Raw genomic sequence first — 15,054 nt, 5'->3', positions numbered from 1 at the left:
ACTTTATCTATCATATGCTTATCTTACCTGCCTAAAAGCCCTAGGGAAAATATGAGGTTTGTAGCATGTTGTGAAGGATAATAAATACAGGATACTTAGCACCATATGGATTATCTCAGACCCTCATAAAAAACTGTCAAAACCAAGCAATATAAAAGTTCCTGAATGAGCATATGTTGCATTTTGGCATGATTATAAAGATCTTTTTCTGACTAGAGGAATCAGAAAACTTTTACATCTCAAAAGCAAGACAATCAATCAGTAAAAGTCCTATAGGTTACTTGTGCAAAACTCAAATTAAAAACAATAGGAGTTAAAGTAGAGGAATAAAACACTCTTTGAAAAGCAATTGCCAGATTTTACAGTCAGTTTCCAATGGAGCACAACACCAGATTATAATCCTAATGATCTCGGACAATTAAAAAAATTCAAATATGATAAACTCATATTAAAGAATGAAGTTGTATTCATGACATCTATTGCATAATCAATTTATAAATGGACAAATTTGCTAAAGCAATTGACAATTATAATCTGAGACCTCAATTATAAAAAATACTTTTTTCATAACTGAGGAAACTATTTGTATCTGTACTGAAATGGAGAATACTGGGGCAAGAAAAGGCAAATTTCTAATATTGCTGCTGCAGTTTGGTTTGTTTCTGCAATACATATTATTTTATCAACTTGTTTTGATGACAAAGATTGAAGAAGAAAAAGCTAAAAGCAGTTAATGGAGGCAGTTTTATGAAGGCTAGAATGAGAAGATTGTGGTCTAACATCCCCAGCATTGCCTGTAAGAAAACCGTATCTTCACTATAAAACCAAACGTGTAAACCTTACAGTGCTTGAGTCTAACATTTTTTCTCTTCACGATATCCTGCAGTAATCCAATCCCTGTGGGATATTGCCATATCCATTTTGCACTGTAGCTCACTCACTTCCCTGGTAACACTCTTAAGAAAACCAAAACAATAGTCAGAAATGCGAGTGAAACAGCTGCAATAAAGCTTCATTAACAGGCTTAGTACACAACCACAGTAGTTTACACATGAAATGGAACTTTCAGGCACCGCTCTGACGCAAACCTCGGCAACATTGGTTTTAGCAGCCAATGCCACAAATTAGACCAATCTGATGCAAAAAGTTACATTCTAACCCAAATTATCCACAATATCCCAGATTTTGAAGCAAATACAGTCCTTACATTGTACCAAATTTATTAAATTATTACAGTATTTGTAGTCACAATATTCCATCATCAGGAAAAATGTACTTCAGCAATGCTGGTACTTTTCTTTCAGCATGAATATCATGATGAACCATGAGAACTTGATAAAAGACATTGTTTGACAGAAATATGCACATTTTTTGCAAACACTAGATAGTGTGTAATTTATTTTATTTTTGTGAGGAATTATTTCTGTGGGATAAAGGAAGCAGTAAAATGTTCTCCTGTAAGGAGAAAAGGGAGATACTATCACTATCTAATTTTCACTGTACTTAAACTTGTATTTAACAGCAGCCACTACTTTTAAGTCTACTTTCATTTAATATGATATTGTAGAGGCATCACACTCTTTGAAGATGGCTTATCTTCAGTAACTGAAATGCACTGCTTTTTCTTAATTGAAAAGACAAAATCCTTTCCATCACAGGACTACATCAAAAGAGCTCCAAAAAATTAAGATAACATTAAATAATTAGAATTAGCATTTTCTTTTAAAAAAATTATTGTTATTATCCACAATATCTGTTCATAATGCTTAACATATGCACAACAAAGAAAATCCCATGTGCATACCCGCTATGTTACAATATGCAGTATCTCCTACATTCCCATTTAACTTCACCAGTTTCCCAGATAGCATTGTTCAAAACTTAACATATTTATCTCACTGAAAATCAGTTCTAAGAAGATTAAATATTTGCAAGCCTCTAGAAAGTTGCTGAATAAGTTACAGAAATTTTTCACCAAAGTTATTTTATGCTGTATTACACTGCAGTTGATTAAATGAAATGTTAACTTTATAAAAGAATTAACTCATATTTCAAGACTGACTCTATCAAACTTAACTGTCAACAATATCTATTTAATTGTCAATATAGGAAAAAATGTAAAGCATATATATACAGGATATATACTTTATAATTAATTCAAGCACATGTGAAAATGCATGAGATGACAGTGAGAAGCAACTCCAAATCTTTCTGACATCTACATCACTAATATTTTGAATCTTAGAATCATAGAATCAGAGTTGTTTAGGTTGGAACAGATATTTAAAGCCATCAAATTCAACTGTTAAACCAGCACTGCCAAGTCCATCCAACACTAAACCCCAGTTCTAACTGCCATGTCTACATGATTTTTATATATCTCCAGTGATGGTGACTCAGCCACTTCCCTATACAGCCTCTTTCAGTGTTTTACAACTGTTTCTGTGAAGATTTTTTTCCAATATCCAACCTAAACCTCCCCTGGTGCAACTTGAGGCCATTTCCTCTTGTCTGATTTCTTGTTAGTCGAGAGAAGAGATTGACCCCCACCTCACTATAGCCTCCTTTCATGGAGTTGTAGGGGGGCTATGTCTCCTTTCAGCCTCTTCTTCTCCCAGCCAAACAGCCCCAGCCCCCTCAGCCACTTCTCATAAGCCTCACACAATTGGCCTTGACCCATTGATTCAGTCTGCCCAGATCCTTCTGCAGAGCTTTCTTGCCCTCCAGTGAACCAACACCCACACACAACTTGGTGTCATCTGCAGAATGTCATCTTAAAACAACTATTTCCAGAACTATTTCCATTCTTCTAAAGTGAGTAGAATGATTAATTATTAATTGCTCTGTAACTAGCCTGAATCTCATAAATGGCACGTATGCCTTCATTTTCAGCAGGAGAAATAAGCGTGGCCCATTTCCTGAGCTGTCCTGAAATAATTTCCTGCAAATGAAAGAAAGTTCCTTTCTTCTTTGTGCTCAAAAGGAAAAGCAAAATATAGAAATTAGGTTGGTTTTCTTTTGTCATGGGCTATCATCATGGGCTGATTTAGACACTCAAGCTTTTTTCTGCTTGATGGAGTAGGGGGAAAATGCAAAGAACAAGTGTATTCCCATCATGGTAATTAGTGCATCTCTGAGGGATGACAGTGACAGCACAGTTTGAATGCTTCAGTGCCAGGGGAAAGGCACTGTAGAGAGTTCCACATTACTGAGGGTTCAGGTATTCACGCTTTTGCTATTTTCAGGATCTTAAATCTTTCTTAAAATGAGCAACAAAGGAAATAACAAGTTAATTATAATGGATTTCAACTATCTAAGTAACTAGAAATTTTATGTCTCCACTTATCCCCTTTCTGTTCACTTGGGATTTGTCTTCTTTGGGATCCTCTCTTACTTGTATTTAATGGGCTTGCAGAGTACTTGAGTATTTAGTCTCTATTCATATAGAAGCTGCTTAATGATTTTATCATCTTTATATCTCTTCTCTAAAAACTATTTTCCACTTTAATTTCTCTGTTTTGGTATGGAGAGGGAGTCATAACCAGGAAATAAGCAGAACTCCGTATGTTATTAGATTTTAGAGAACTGCACTTTTATCAGTGTCATTGAGATGCTGTGTTCTATTTTTCCCTGGTCACAGAGGAGCTTACACTTGCTTTAGCTTCCATTAGCATGGCTTGGTTTATGCTGTTCCTTTTTGCGTGATAAGCACAACCACAGTGGATTACTGGCTTTTGCTCCTTGCGTTAATTTGTGTATGTTACTGAGCAGTCCCAGCCATCAGTGTGGTTTAACTTGCTGGAAAAAAATTATGGTAGAAATGGTAACTGAAATGCAGAAACAAACTTTGGTTCTCCTCACTGAATACTCACTGCCACATCTGAGGCAGCAGGTACAGTATAATGGATACAGACTCCATCATATTTCCCATGGAAGGAAGGGGAGACAGTCTTGCCCTGCAAAAGTTCTCCATTTAACAATGTTTGGACAGATATAGCTATAAAAGGCTTATTCCAGTGAAAAGTTTGTATTCCTTCTGCACTCCTCCACAAACTTTTTAAGGACTAACTTGCTCCTGAGAGACAAGCAGACAGCTAGCTTGCTTTCTTCTTGCTGGACAAGATGGCTGGACCTATTTTAAGCTACCTAATAGGAACTAGGCACCCAGAGAGGACACTAGGTGCCTAACTTTCCTATAAAGTGAACCCAAAACTTTCACTTCCAAGGCTGTGGATTCTATGTGCACAGATATTTAGTCATTAGATACATCTATGTACAAACTCCATGGAAAGCCTACTACCTACCTCATTTTCCTACCTCATTTTCTTTTCATTTTATTCTCCTTCAGTTTTATGTATTGTTGCTTTTACAGGAATAATATATCCTATTAGAATTGCAAGTCAGTGACAGCAATGAAAGTCATGGTGCTGCTTCTGCCTATCTATTTATTTTCCAAGATTTTTCTATAAATCACACTCTCATTGTTGGAAATTCAACTATTTCCTGGACTGAGTAGCTTGGATTTACTGTGCAGCATCTTCCCTGACTGAATGTTTATGTTTGCTACAGTAAATTACTTCAATAAGAATAAATTTTTTTCCACTAAGCACATCAGGGATGTGATGAGCACTGTCCAACTGTAGATTTAAACATTCTTTCCAAGGATGTGTTGTGGCCCAGACTACCAAAACATAATTTTACAGTACGTGTTCAGGTATCATAGTTAATCAGATATAATATCTGTGGGATTTACTAATGGTCCAGACTCTGTGATCTTTGATAAAAACAGAAAAGAGTAAACTTACCTAATTTGCACACTGTACCAGTATCCATCATCCACTCTAGCAGTGTTAGTGATGTTTTTGACTTCTGCTGCATCATCACATAAATACTGGTACTACAGAGTGGGAAAAGGTTATAATTACATTATTTCTAATAATTAAACAGTTTCAGGCACTGAAACTTGAATTTTAAAATGATAAATGGTTTAAAAAAAAACCCTGAAGGACGTCATGTGTATCAAGAAAAATAAATGTTTCATTGAAAGTTCTGGATAAGGAAGCCTATTGTACCAGAAATACACAAGTACACATATATGCTTCCTAATCTGCATGAAAATGCTTTAATCTTTGTGTATTGTACAATCAGATATTATGGGTCTGATTTGCAAAGAAGTCGACCATCTGCAACCCATCTGAAATTAACACTGGCCATGGGTGAATTTTACTTAACATTTTATGGCTTCCTTACACTTCCAAACATGTAATGTAGCGTGCAGGCTTGAGCATTTTGGAGCACCATTTAATTTCCTATACTAATGTGAACAAGCACTTGATTTCATGGTTTGTCTACTTGTAATTGTAGCTTGATTGTGAGCTTAGAACCATTTGTTCATTGGGCTTTAAATCCACATTTAATTGACCAGCTTTGTGAATGACTAAGTGAATTCAATTAGTTTTAACATGGCACACTGGGATCTCTGAATAGATTTGTGTCAATTAAAGTACTTTCATATTTTATGGTGCTTATGATATGTTAGAAAAATATTTTTCCGCATCATTACTTTACCATGAATACAAGTAAGATGAACTTAAAGCCATCACCATTTTCTAAACGTTGGATAACTTCCTGCCCGTGACTAATCTCATCTTTTTTTTTTTTCTGGACAAAGTCACAATATAATAAAAGACAAAAAATCACAATATAACAAAATAAAGTAAAAGGAAATTTTCTTCTTCTCTATTTATCTTCAGTTTATAAATCTGTTTAGTATGGTCATGGTCTTAAAACATGAAGGCAAATATAATACAAAATTCTGTTTCTAACAGACATTTCGCACTTTTTACAAAAGAATATATTACAGGTACTTTGGGAAAATTTTAGCAGGAAAATGGGAGATAAGTCATGAGAAAAGTAACTTTTAATATCTTTTTATAGCCTCTTTAGTATCTGCCATCTCTTAATAAAACTCTAGTATTACCTCTTCCTCAGAAAAGATGGAATAATTTGAGGAAGGTAAAGATATACCACGATAAACACTTTACTCTTTAAAGTTAATGAACAAATATATTCCTTGTTAGTCTGTGCACAAAAGCCAAATAATTTTTTTCCTGATCCTGTGGAACTGAGATTTAAATAATAGATGGAGTCAAAGATTTCTACTCATAGATACATGGTAAAAAAGACACTCTATTCCCTAACATGATAAATTTTCCTATGACAATTCATTCAATTTCTATGTCTATGCCTATGCCATAAGCCTTCCTTATGACAATTTTAATGAAGTTCCACATGAGAAATTTCAGTTAGTTTAGGTATAAAATACAATAACTTAACTTGTACCACATGTAAAGATAAAACCATATTTTTTGGTTTTGTGTTTTAATGTACACTCTTGTGAGTCATACTGACTATATTAGCCAAGAACTGGACAAAACAGAGAGCAAGTTTAACAACTATCTTCCTTAAAATACTGAAGATGTCAAGAATCTCCGTAGCTTTATTTACTATCTTCTACAGTAAGAAAATTAAAAAATATTAACATTTTTACAGATTCAACTTTTATTTACTTTTCCTTCAGTGGAAGATTTTGATGCCTTACCTGCAAGGTACCATTATTGATGATAAGTTGAATTAAAAAATGTCGCATTGTTTCTGGGCTCTGTTCAATATTTAGAAGAAGTCCATGAGGATCATAGGTCTTAAATTCCAGGTGGATGAAATTTTGCATGTTCAAATGTAAGCCTTGAAATTCCAGGTAAGAATCACCATAGTAGCGAGCATAACTAAAATCTGTGAATAGAATTTTGAGATATGTAAGAATACAAAGATATTTTTCTTCTTCACACGCTGCTTTCTTATTCTGGTAGTGGTAGCAAAGATACAGCATAATTGTTTACATCTTTCAAGGATTCATAAATGAATCTGAAAAATGATATTTGTTTTCTGCTGTCAAAGGTTAACACTGAGAGTTTATAAAACTAGACAATAAGGTTTTTGTCAAATTATATTAAGCAAGCTTATAGATCAATCCCTGAAAGACTAGGCTACAAAGATGAAAGAATTGGTACGTATCTAGCAGCTTTGGCTCAACATTTTCCTCAAAGTTAGGTGTTTTCATCAAACCTAGATGCAAGAACGAATGGGTTTGAAGTCTCTACAGAAGCTATGCAGTATCTAAAGGGAGGAAGACATTCTACAACCTAATTATGAAGTTGGCATCTTAATAATATATCAAATCTTTTCTGGTGCTAGGGTGAAAGATGAAAATTTCCCTTGGGTTTACATCCAACTTGTCTTATTTATCTATAAACCTCATGGCATTCAGCACCCTGTGCAGTACCTGGCAAGGGCAGATGCAACTCTTATTTAAATAGAAAAGGTATGTGAATACATGGGTTCAAGCCCACCAGGTGACACTTAAAAGGGGTTTCTCTGTATTTTTTATTTCTTCCTGTCCCCTTCTTTCTTCTCATTTTTCCTTTCCCTGCTCCTTTCCTCTACTTTTTCTGCTCCCTTCCCTTCCCTTCCCTTCCCTTCCCTTCCCTTCCCTTCCCTTCCCTTCCCTTCCCTTCCCTTCCCTTCCCTTCCCTTCCCTTCCCTCTTCCCTTCCCTTCCCTTCCCTTCCCTTCCTTCCCTTCCCTTCCTTCCCTTCCCTTCCCTTCCCTTCCTTCCTTCCTTCCTTCCCTTCCCCTTCCCTTCCCTCCCTCCCTTCCTTCCCTTCCCTCTTCCCTTCCCTTCCCTTCCCTTCCCTTCTCCCCTTCCCTGTTCCCTTCCCTTCCCTGTTCCCTTCCCTTCCCTTCCCTGTTCCCTTCCCTTCCCTGTTCCTTCCCTGTTCCCTCCCTTTTCTCTCCTCTCCATTCATTGCTCACTTTCCGTCATTTTTTCCCCTTTTTCTTTCCCTTATGGCATGTTTACAAGGGAGGAGACAAACACATAGGTACTTATTCATACACAGCTGCAGTCTTGTATTTTGTTTTTTTCATTTGCCAGTATTTAAATTGAGCTCACTACATTTGTCTGCTTGTAAAGACTAAAATATATGGGTTCTCTTCCATACTTGTAACATGAGGAGTTAAGTATTTTAATTTTTGTAGAAGCAGGTATATATGCTTTTGTCTCACAGCACACAATTATTTGTTTGATCAACTTCATGAGACTGATAAAAATTTAAAGAAATATTAACAATTCAGCCATCTTGTGAAAAATGTTGGTGCAACACTATCAACCCATATACAATACACAACACATAAGTGAATGATTCAATTTCCGTTTGGTCAAATTTCACTAAATCAACTCTACAGGGGTTTAGGATCTCTTTGAAGGTCACAGATCTCTTTTTATTTTCCAAAATAGGTAAAATATTAATCTCTTGTGACAACAACTCCAATAGCAAATGCCTCATTATATATGATTAAATTCTGCACAAAAATGATACTGGGATAAACCAAAAACTGTTGATGCTGAACTTTTGTGTTTCACTGTAAGGGTATGCTGAATTTTATCCTTTCACGACTTTGCATAAACATATTTACAAAGTCTGAGTCGCTGTGGTCAAATCTCAAACTAAGCTCTTAAGAAATTCTCAGTACTATATAGGAATTATCAAAATATGCATGCATACAATGCAGAATAACATAGATTAAAAATTCCAAGCAATACCAATCAATAACCAGTGCTGAAATAAAAGAGATTTTACAATTTTAAGCGTATTTAATCCTTAAAAACTCTTTTTTGAACTATAAGCTTGTAGGTGTAAATTTCAGAAAATTAAATTTAAAAGAAAGGCACAGAAAGCTTCTTACATTTTATGGACAGGACAATTTCTCAAATAAAAGGCTTTTGAGAATTATTGCCAATCCCTAACCCTTGTTTGTTTTCCTTCCTGAACAAGCCACTGAGCTCTAAATCTTTCTCTCATTCTGCTCGCCCTGAATTGCTCCTGAATAGATTTTGCTTATCCCAAGGAACCACTCAGTTATCCCCACACTCCTGAAAGTCTCATATCTAACCATCTCTTTTTCTTGATCCATTCAGGAGATCAGCTTGGCTAAGAGACAGCAGTTGTACACAACATCCCCTTCCTGTAGTCCTAAATCCTTCTGCTACCTTTCCAATATTTTGGAGGTGGGTTGTTTTTATTGTTGGGTTGTTTTTCTCTCCCACATTGTTCAGCGTATAATGAAGTCGACATGTGAGAACAGGTCAAAACTATGTCAGCTCTTCAGAGATTTGCTAACACAAGGCACTTGAGACCCTAGATCTCACAAAAGAGTAAAATCTGTAATCACAAGGAAAAAAAAAAAAAGGTAGTTGCAGGAAGAGTTTATTCACGATTCCCGAAACTGTAATTTAACTCTGAAAACTGAGGTCAGACTGAATTATCTACTGAAATTCAAGGAAAACCAAACAAGCATAAGCTAGTGGCATCTACCTTTAGCTTTCTATATGTAATTGTAGCAAGTGCTCAGAACACTACAGACAAAACTTGCTGCTATATTCTGACCAACATCCATTTAATTTTATCTTCATATGGCAACATGCGATGATGCCTTGCAAGACAACACACGCCACTACTCAACGGATTTGAGGCCAGTTTGGCTGCTTCTGGGAAATACATTCATGCTGCTAAACAGAAAACTTCTTAAACAAATCATCTGCAGTAAAATTGCTGCAATTGCTCCTGTCCACAAATATGGAAAGAATTAATGAGAGAAAGCACTGAAGAATATTTAGCAGGCTCCAGCTTTCTGTAAAATCCATAAAAATACTACTTCAATAACAAACAGGCTACATACCTTCCCACAACAGCTATTAACATAAACTGCTGGTGTGGATTTACTTATTAAGATTCGCACATTGTTTGTAACAGTACACAATTTCTTTTTATAGAACATAAGCTTTGCTTATAATCCTTCTACTGCACTTAGATGCAGTTTTTTCATTTGACCTCTGGAGCTGGCATCCTAGATTGCTTTTTGTCCTGACGGAGAGGACTCATCCCCAAAGCCTTTACAACAAAAAAAAAGAGAAAAATTGAAACCATATCTTATCTTTCCCTAAGAATGCCTAACACTTGCTTTCCTAAGAAACAGACAAGCCCTTTGGTCTATAAAATCCTCTCAGCTTTATCTTGCTCCCCTGTGCACATCCAGCTCTCCATGGTTTTGTGTTTACTAGACTTCATATGAATGTTAAATGTCTGAATGTTAAAAAATTTGAGATTTAGCTATAATAGTAAGCAGATACACAGGCAGGTCTGAAACCCAGCTGACAGGCAAGCTTCATTAACTCTTGCCACTCCCTACTGGTTTTCTCTATTCCAGTGAGTATCAGCTGCATCAGCTTCAGAATGGAGGCCTGCAAATTTAAAAAATTTTGAGAGTTACACAATTTTAAGTCTTTGTTTATAAAGGCAGGTAGAGAGAGATAATAAAAACTTTTTAGATGTTCACAAGCATGCACTCCTGGTGATCGAGCTTTTGCCTCTACATATTCTATGTAAAATGTAACCCCAGGAGTTTGCATGGACTCAGGCACAAAGAGGATTAAAATAATTCTCTTCTTTCTTCTGCAATTCTTTTTGTTATGTTACACCTGGGAACAAAATCCTCCCAGTCAAGCTATTGGTCTTGCCTTTTTCACAGGCATATATTTCACATCTTTTGTTATTCTTTTAATTAGAACTATCTTACAACATTCAAATAGAGGGCATTATTGCCTATGGAAAGGACCTGTCATGAAAAAAATCATAACAATTCATTTGCTATTTGAAATTTTATTTATTTTTATTAAGAAGGAACACATTTCTTAATAGCAGAAAACGGTCGTCATAAAAACCACTTATGTTTGTTTAAAACCAGATAATGCCGAAAGAAAAAAAAAAGTAGAAAAGCAAAACAAGAAAGTCAGAGCAAGGACTGTTTCACAGGGCTGTTTGCAGACCCCACGGGCCCAGCTGATGACTTCCAATGGACATCCATGTCCCAGGTTTACATAAGGAGCAGTGCCTCCCCTGGGACAGCTTGTCAGCTTCCTCCATACAAATTGCCACGGCTTCCTCAGCCAGGGTGTGCTCCTGGCCCACCACACTGGGCACCCAGCCCTGCCAGCACCTCCTGTGAGCCTGGCTGGCATGATCCAGGACCCTGCCCTTCCAATGGCTACAGTGATGGATGGTCATGCTATTGTCTGCACAGTCGCCTCCCACTCCTCGCTGCTACTTGTGGTGAGGTCTCTCTGTGGGCTCTGGCAGCAGCTCTGTGTTGTCTGGAGACAGAGTTGTAGGGACAGAGAAGGCAGCTGCCACCATCAGGCATAATTTTGCACAATCACGTGTGGAGAAGAAGCTGAGCCAGACACAGAAAGGGTCAGAGGCCACAACCCCGCAGGCAGGGTGGGTGGGCTGTTGAGACAGGAGAGGCTGGAAACATATGGTGGACCAGAGGACATGCAGCTACCCAAGGCATTGCTGAAGGCAAACAAGGTTCTTCAAGAGACCTTCAGAGGCAGCTCGGCTCAGAGCTGGTGGAAATTGCTGGCTTGAAACATCTCAGGCACGTGTGTGGGGAAAGGGACAGGTCAGGTCTTGCCCTGGCAAGGCGCTGCCCTGCTCCACACACCCTGCACCCCCAGGGGCTGGATACCAGCAGTGGGGCCAAACCCTGGCATGTGGGAGGCAATGCTCCACACTCCAACCCTGGAGCCCCTAACCCAGCTCCCGAGTGGCAAAATCACCAGAAGTCCCTCCTAAGGGAAGGGCCCAGGAAAGCTCTGGCTGGGTGTGTAAACCAGAGCACAAGGCACACACAGGTCTTGACCCTACATCCTCTTGGAATTTCTCTCAGGTGAACACCACTGGAACCAGAAGTGTTATCTGTATTTGTTCTTTTCTAGATCTCTTCTCTCTTTCTTCTAATTCCTTCTTCTCAAAGTTTGAATAAATTAAAGTCAGATGGGTTGGAGTTTGCTAAGTGGAATGGGCTTAGAGTTTACTAAATTAATGCTTTGTGAAATGCTTTATGTTGATTTAATGTTGCTCTAACATTAAAAAGTTCCCAGATTTTCTGAAGTTTGACAGTAAAGTTTTTATTTGTTTGCCCTCTTGAGAATATCTTGTCAGTGTTTCTCCCTTGCATCTAACTCAAGCTGCAGAAAATAATGTTAAATCCTTTTAAAAGACGTATTGAGTGAGCTCTGGTGCCTTACACCAAACCCACCTGATGTCCTCAGAGGCTTGTCTGTCAGCTTCACTGTCAGAGCAAGGATCTGGGATTCGACACAGGGACCAGCAGGCTTGCCCAGCTCACAGATGTTTAACCCTTGTTACTCTTCCCTATGGGCCCCAATAACACTGCAAGAGTAGCCCAATGCACCAAGAGTGACTGCAGAGCTCTCGGTGTGGGAGGAAGGCATGGGGGGCCCTTCAGTCCTGCTGTTGAACAAGAAGTCTTACAAGGAGGTTATTGTGCCTCCAGGCAGGCTCTTCGTAGATATTAATGACAGAGGGATAAGAGAAAATATACTTAAATTGAAACAGGTATCTTACCACAGAAGAAACATACTTACCGTCCTAACTACAAAGGATTAATCGTCCTATTAATTTTTTAATTTCACAGAATATAAAAGCACAGTTAATTGGGAAATATTAGTCTTATGATGCTTTTTTTTTGTTACCACTTTTAGAAATTTCTGTTTCAGGTAGCCTATGCATGTAGGAGTGGGGTTTGGTTTTTTTCACTCTCAATGTGCTTAAAGCACCTCAGCTTTCATTTTCTTTACACCTGTTTTCTCTCAAAAAATCTAATTTCTTTGAAGTTTCATTTTTAATGAGTCATTTCAATCACTCTCTTTTGCATGTAAAATAAGTTCAATCTTCCCAGCAAGTCCTGAAAGACAGCCACAGCAAAATAATCCATGCATTTTACTCTTTACTCCCTTAAATACAATACTCTACTTCATATTTGTAACCATTTAAAGGGGTTTTGTTTATTTTCAAATGAGTCTCATTTGCTTCCATACATTTCATTTAGTCTTTTCAGCTGAAACACCTTAAAGGCAGAGCAGAACAATGTTCTCCAACCATTATTTCTATTTACAGTTGCAAAGCTATTTCACTGCAATGTGCTTCACCTTTGGTTCCACACAACCAACCCACAATTACAGTGAATCCATGTTTTATTCTGTCACAGAAGTCTGTGCTGCATGACTAGCAGAGAGTTATAGTTATGTTTTTCTCTCAAAGATGAAATGTTCTCTAATGTGGCGTGTTAGACAACAATAAAATGTGGTTAACACCCTGAACAGTTGCCAGTGCAGCCCACAAGTAGCTTTCAAGCAAAGAAAAACAAGTTATGAATAAACGCCCTTCACTGTTGCTTTTTCAAGCTTACACATAGCCAGGGATTTCAGTAGCCTTTGAAACTCTTCTGAAAGAAAAACATGAGCTGAAAGAAAGAAAAATAGGAGGTCTGTTTTAGAGCTCCTATTACTTCACAAGATCTTCACTACTAGCCTAAATCACACACACACACACACACTCAGAAACACATACGTAGAATTCAGGTGTCTTAAAGGTATGGAACATCAGACCCTAAATCCCAGGGAGCTCCTTCTATTTCCCTGAAGTTATTACACATCTCTCCTTTCCTCACACATGTGTCAATCATGTCTGTTGATCCAAGTTTTGATTCTTAACTCCTACATGTCCAACAGGCAGTCTGTAATGTTTTTGAGTGAGGTCTGTACTCACCTTTGCTCCTCACTCCATGAAAGGTACTCCATGAAGTAGGCTGCATTTTCTATTAATTTTCAGTTTTTCCCTCATTCTATTCAGGAGTTACAGTTAGAAACAACAAGAAAACTATACATATAATTTTTTTACACAGCAAATTTTTTCAGATTTTTTAAAATAAAAATGCTGACTGCAAAGAACTGAAAATATCTTCCTTGAACTCAGGAAAAAGGGGGCAGAGTCTTCTAGCAAGAATCTGTCGCAGACATCTTTTTCATTAAAAATCCTTTCTTAGGATTTTTCCTGCTGAAGCTGAGAAGTTTCAGCAACAAGAGGCAAACAATAATTATCTGCTGCTGTGGAATGCAACAGGTGGATCCGTGATTGGTGTCCTGTGGATGTTTGGATCCGGTGACCACTCACAGCAGAGCTGGCTCCTGCTCGGAGCCAGCTGCCTTTGTTATCATTCTTTCTTTTCTATTCTTAGCTTAGCTAGCTTCTGGAAACCTTTCCTTCCTTTTCTTTTTAGTATAGTTATAATGTAATATATATAATAAAATAATAAATCAAGCCTCCTGAACATGGAGCCAACATGCTTGTCTCCTCCCTCAATCAAGAACCCTTGTGACCACTGTCACAAGAATCCATTTGAATTATAGTAGGGACCTGGAATGCAATTAGTGCAGGAAATTGTTTTATTATGGTCAGAAACTTATTAATACTTTCTAAAGCAGGATTCCGTTTCCTGGTGAAGTGTAGATTTTAAATTCAAATCTACTGCCTATATCTATTAATTGCAGTAATAGCTTAGTGAGATTAACTGGTACTTGCTTGACTGCTGCCTGCTAGTCCCAGAGGGGATTTTTTGCCATGTGGGCTAGCTCATCAATATACAGATATATAGATAATGGAAAGATGTGTTTATGTTCATGGCAGTCAGAAGGGAATAGAAGAAATTCTCTCTGAAGGCATAAAACATACATATATATATATATATATATATACAAATCAGGAAAAACATCAGCAGCATGTGGTTCTGCTTCAGTTGAAGACTGTGGGTTTTTTTATTTTTTAAATGTACTAGAAGAGACGCAGAGAGGATCAACTAGTATTACTGCATAAATCAGGAGCAGCTCTTACCTCGGGGATAATTTGGCTTGCTCTCAGCAGAACTTCACAAGCCTTGCTAAAATCTTTCCCCCACTGCTCTTTCTTACAAAGCACTGGCATCTGGCACACAGCCAGCACCAAGCCCAGTGCCACTGCCTACATGTTGATAACCCCCATGGCTAGAAAGCATTAGAGCCACCACTGTGAGAAAA

At 37.5% G+C, this 15,054-nt stretch overlaps 1 protein-coding gene across 1 annotated transcript in view; it reads right to left on the bottom strand.

Annotated features, from left to right (window-relative positions):
• The window catches only part of EYS (eyes shut homolog), a 703,292-nt gene that overhangs the window by 251,348 nt on the left and 436,890 nt on the right, over positions 1-15,054 (bottom strand). Inside the window, exons 31-32 of the mRNA XM_030944777.1 lie at positions 6,602-6,792; positions 4,806-4,897 (exon numbers count right to left, since the gene is read on the bottom strand). Of these exons, the coding sequence (XP_030800637.1) occupies positions 4,806-4,897; positions 6,602-6,792 (283 nt within the window). The remainder of the gene's footprint in view (positions 1-4,805; positions 4,898-6,601; positions 6,793-15,054) is intronic.

Source organism: Camarhynchus parvulus, chromosome 3, assembly GCF_901933205.1.
Source record: "Camarhynchus parvulus chromosome 3, STF_HiC, whole genome shotgun sequence".
NCBI lineage: Eukaryota > Metazoa > Chordata > Aves > Passeriformes > Thraupidae > Camarhynchus > Camarhynchus parvulus.
This window is presented reverse-complemented; position numbering and strand designations above follow the sequence as displayed.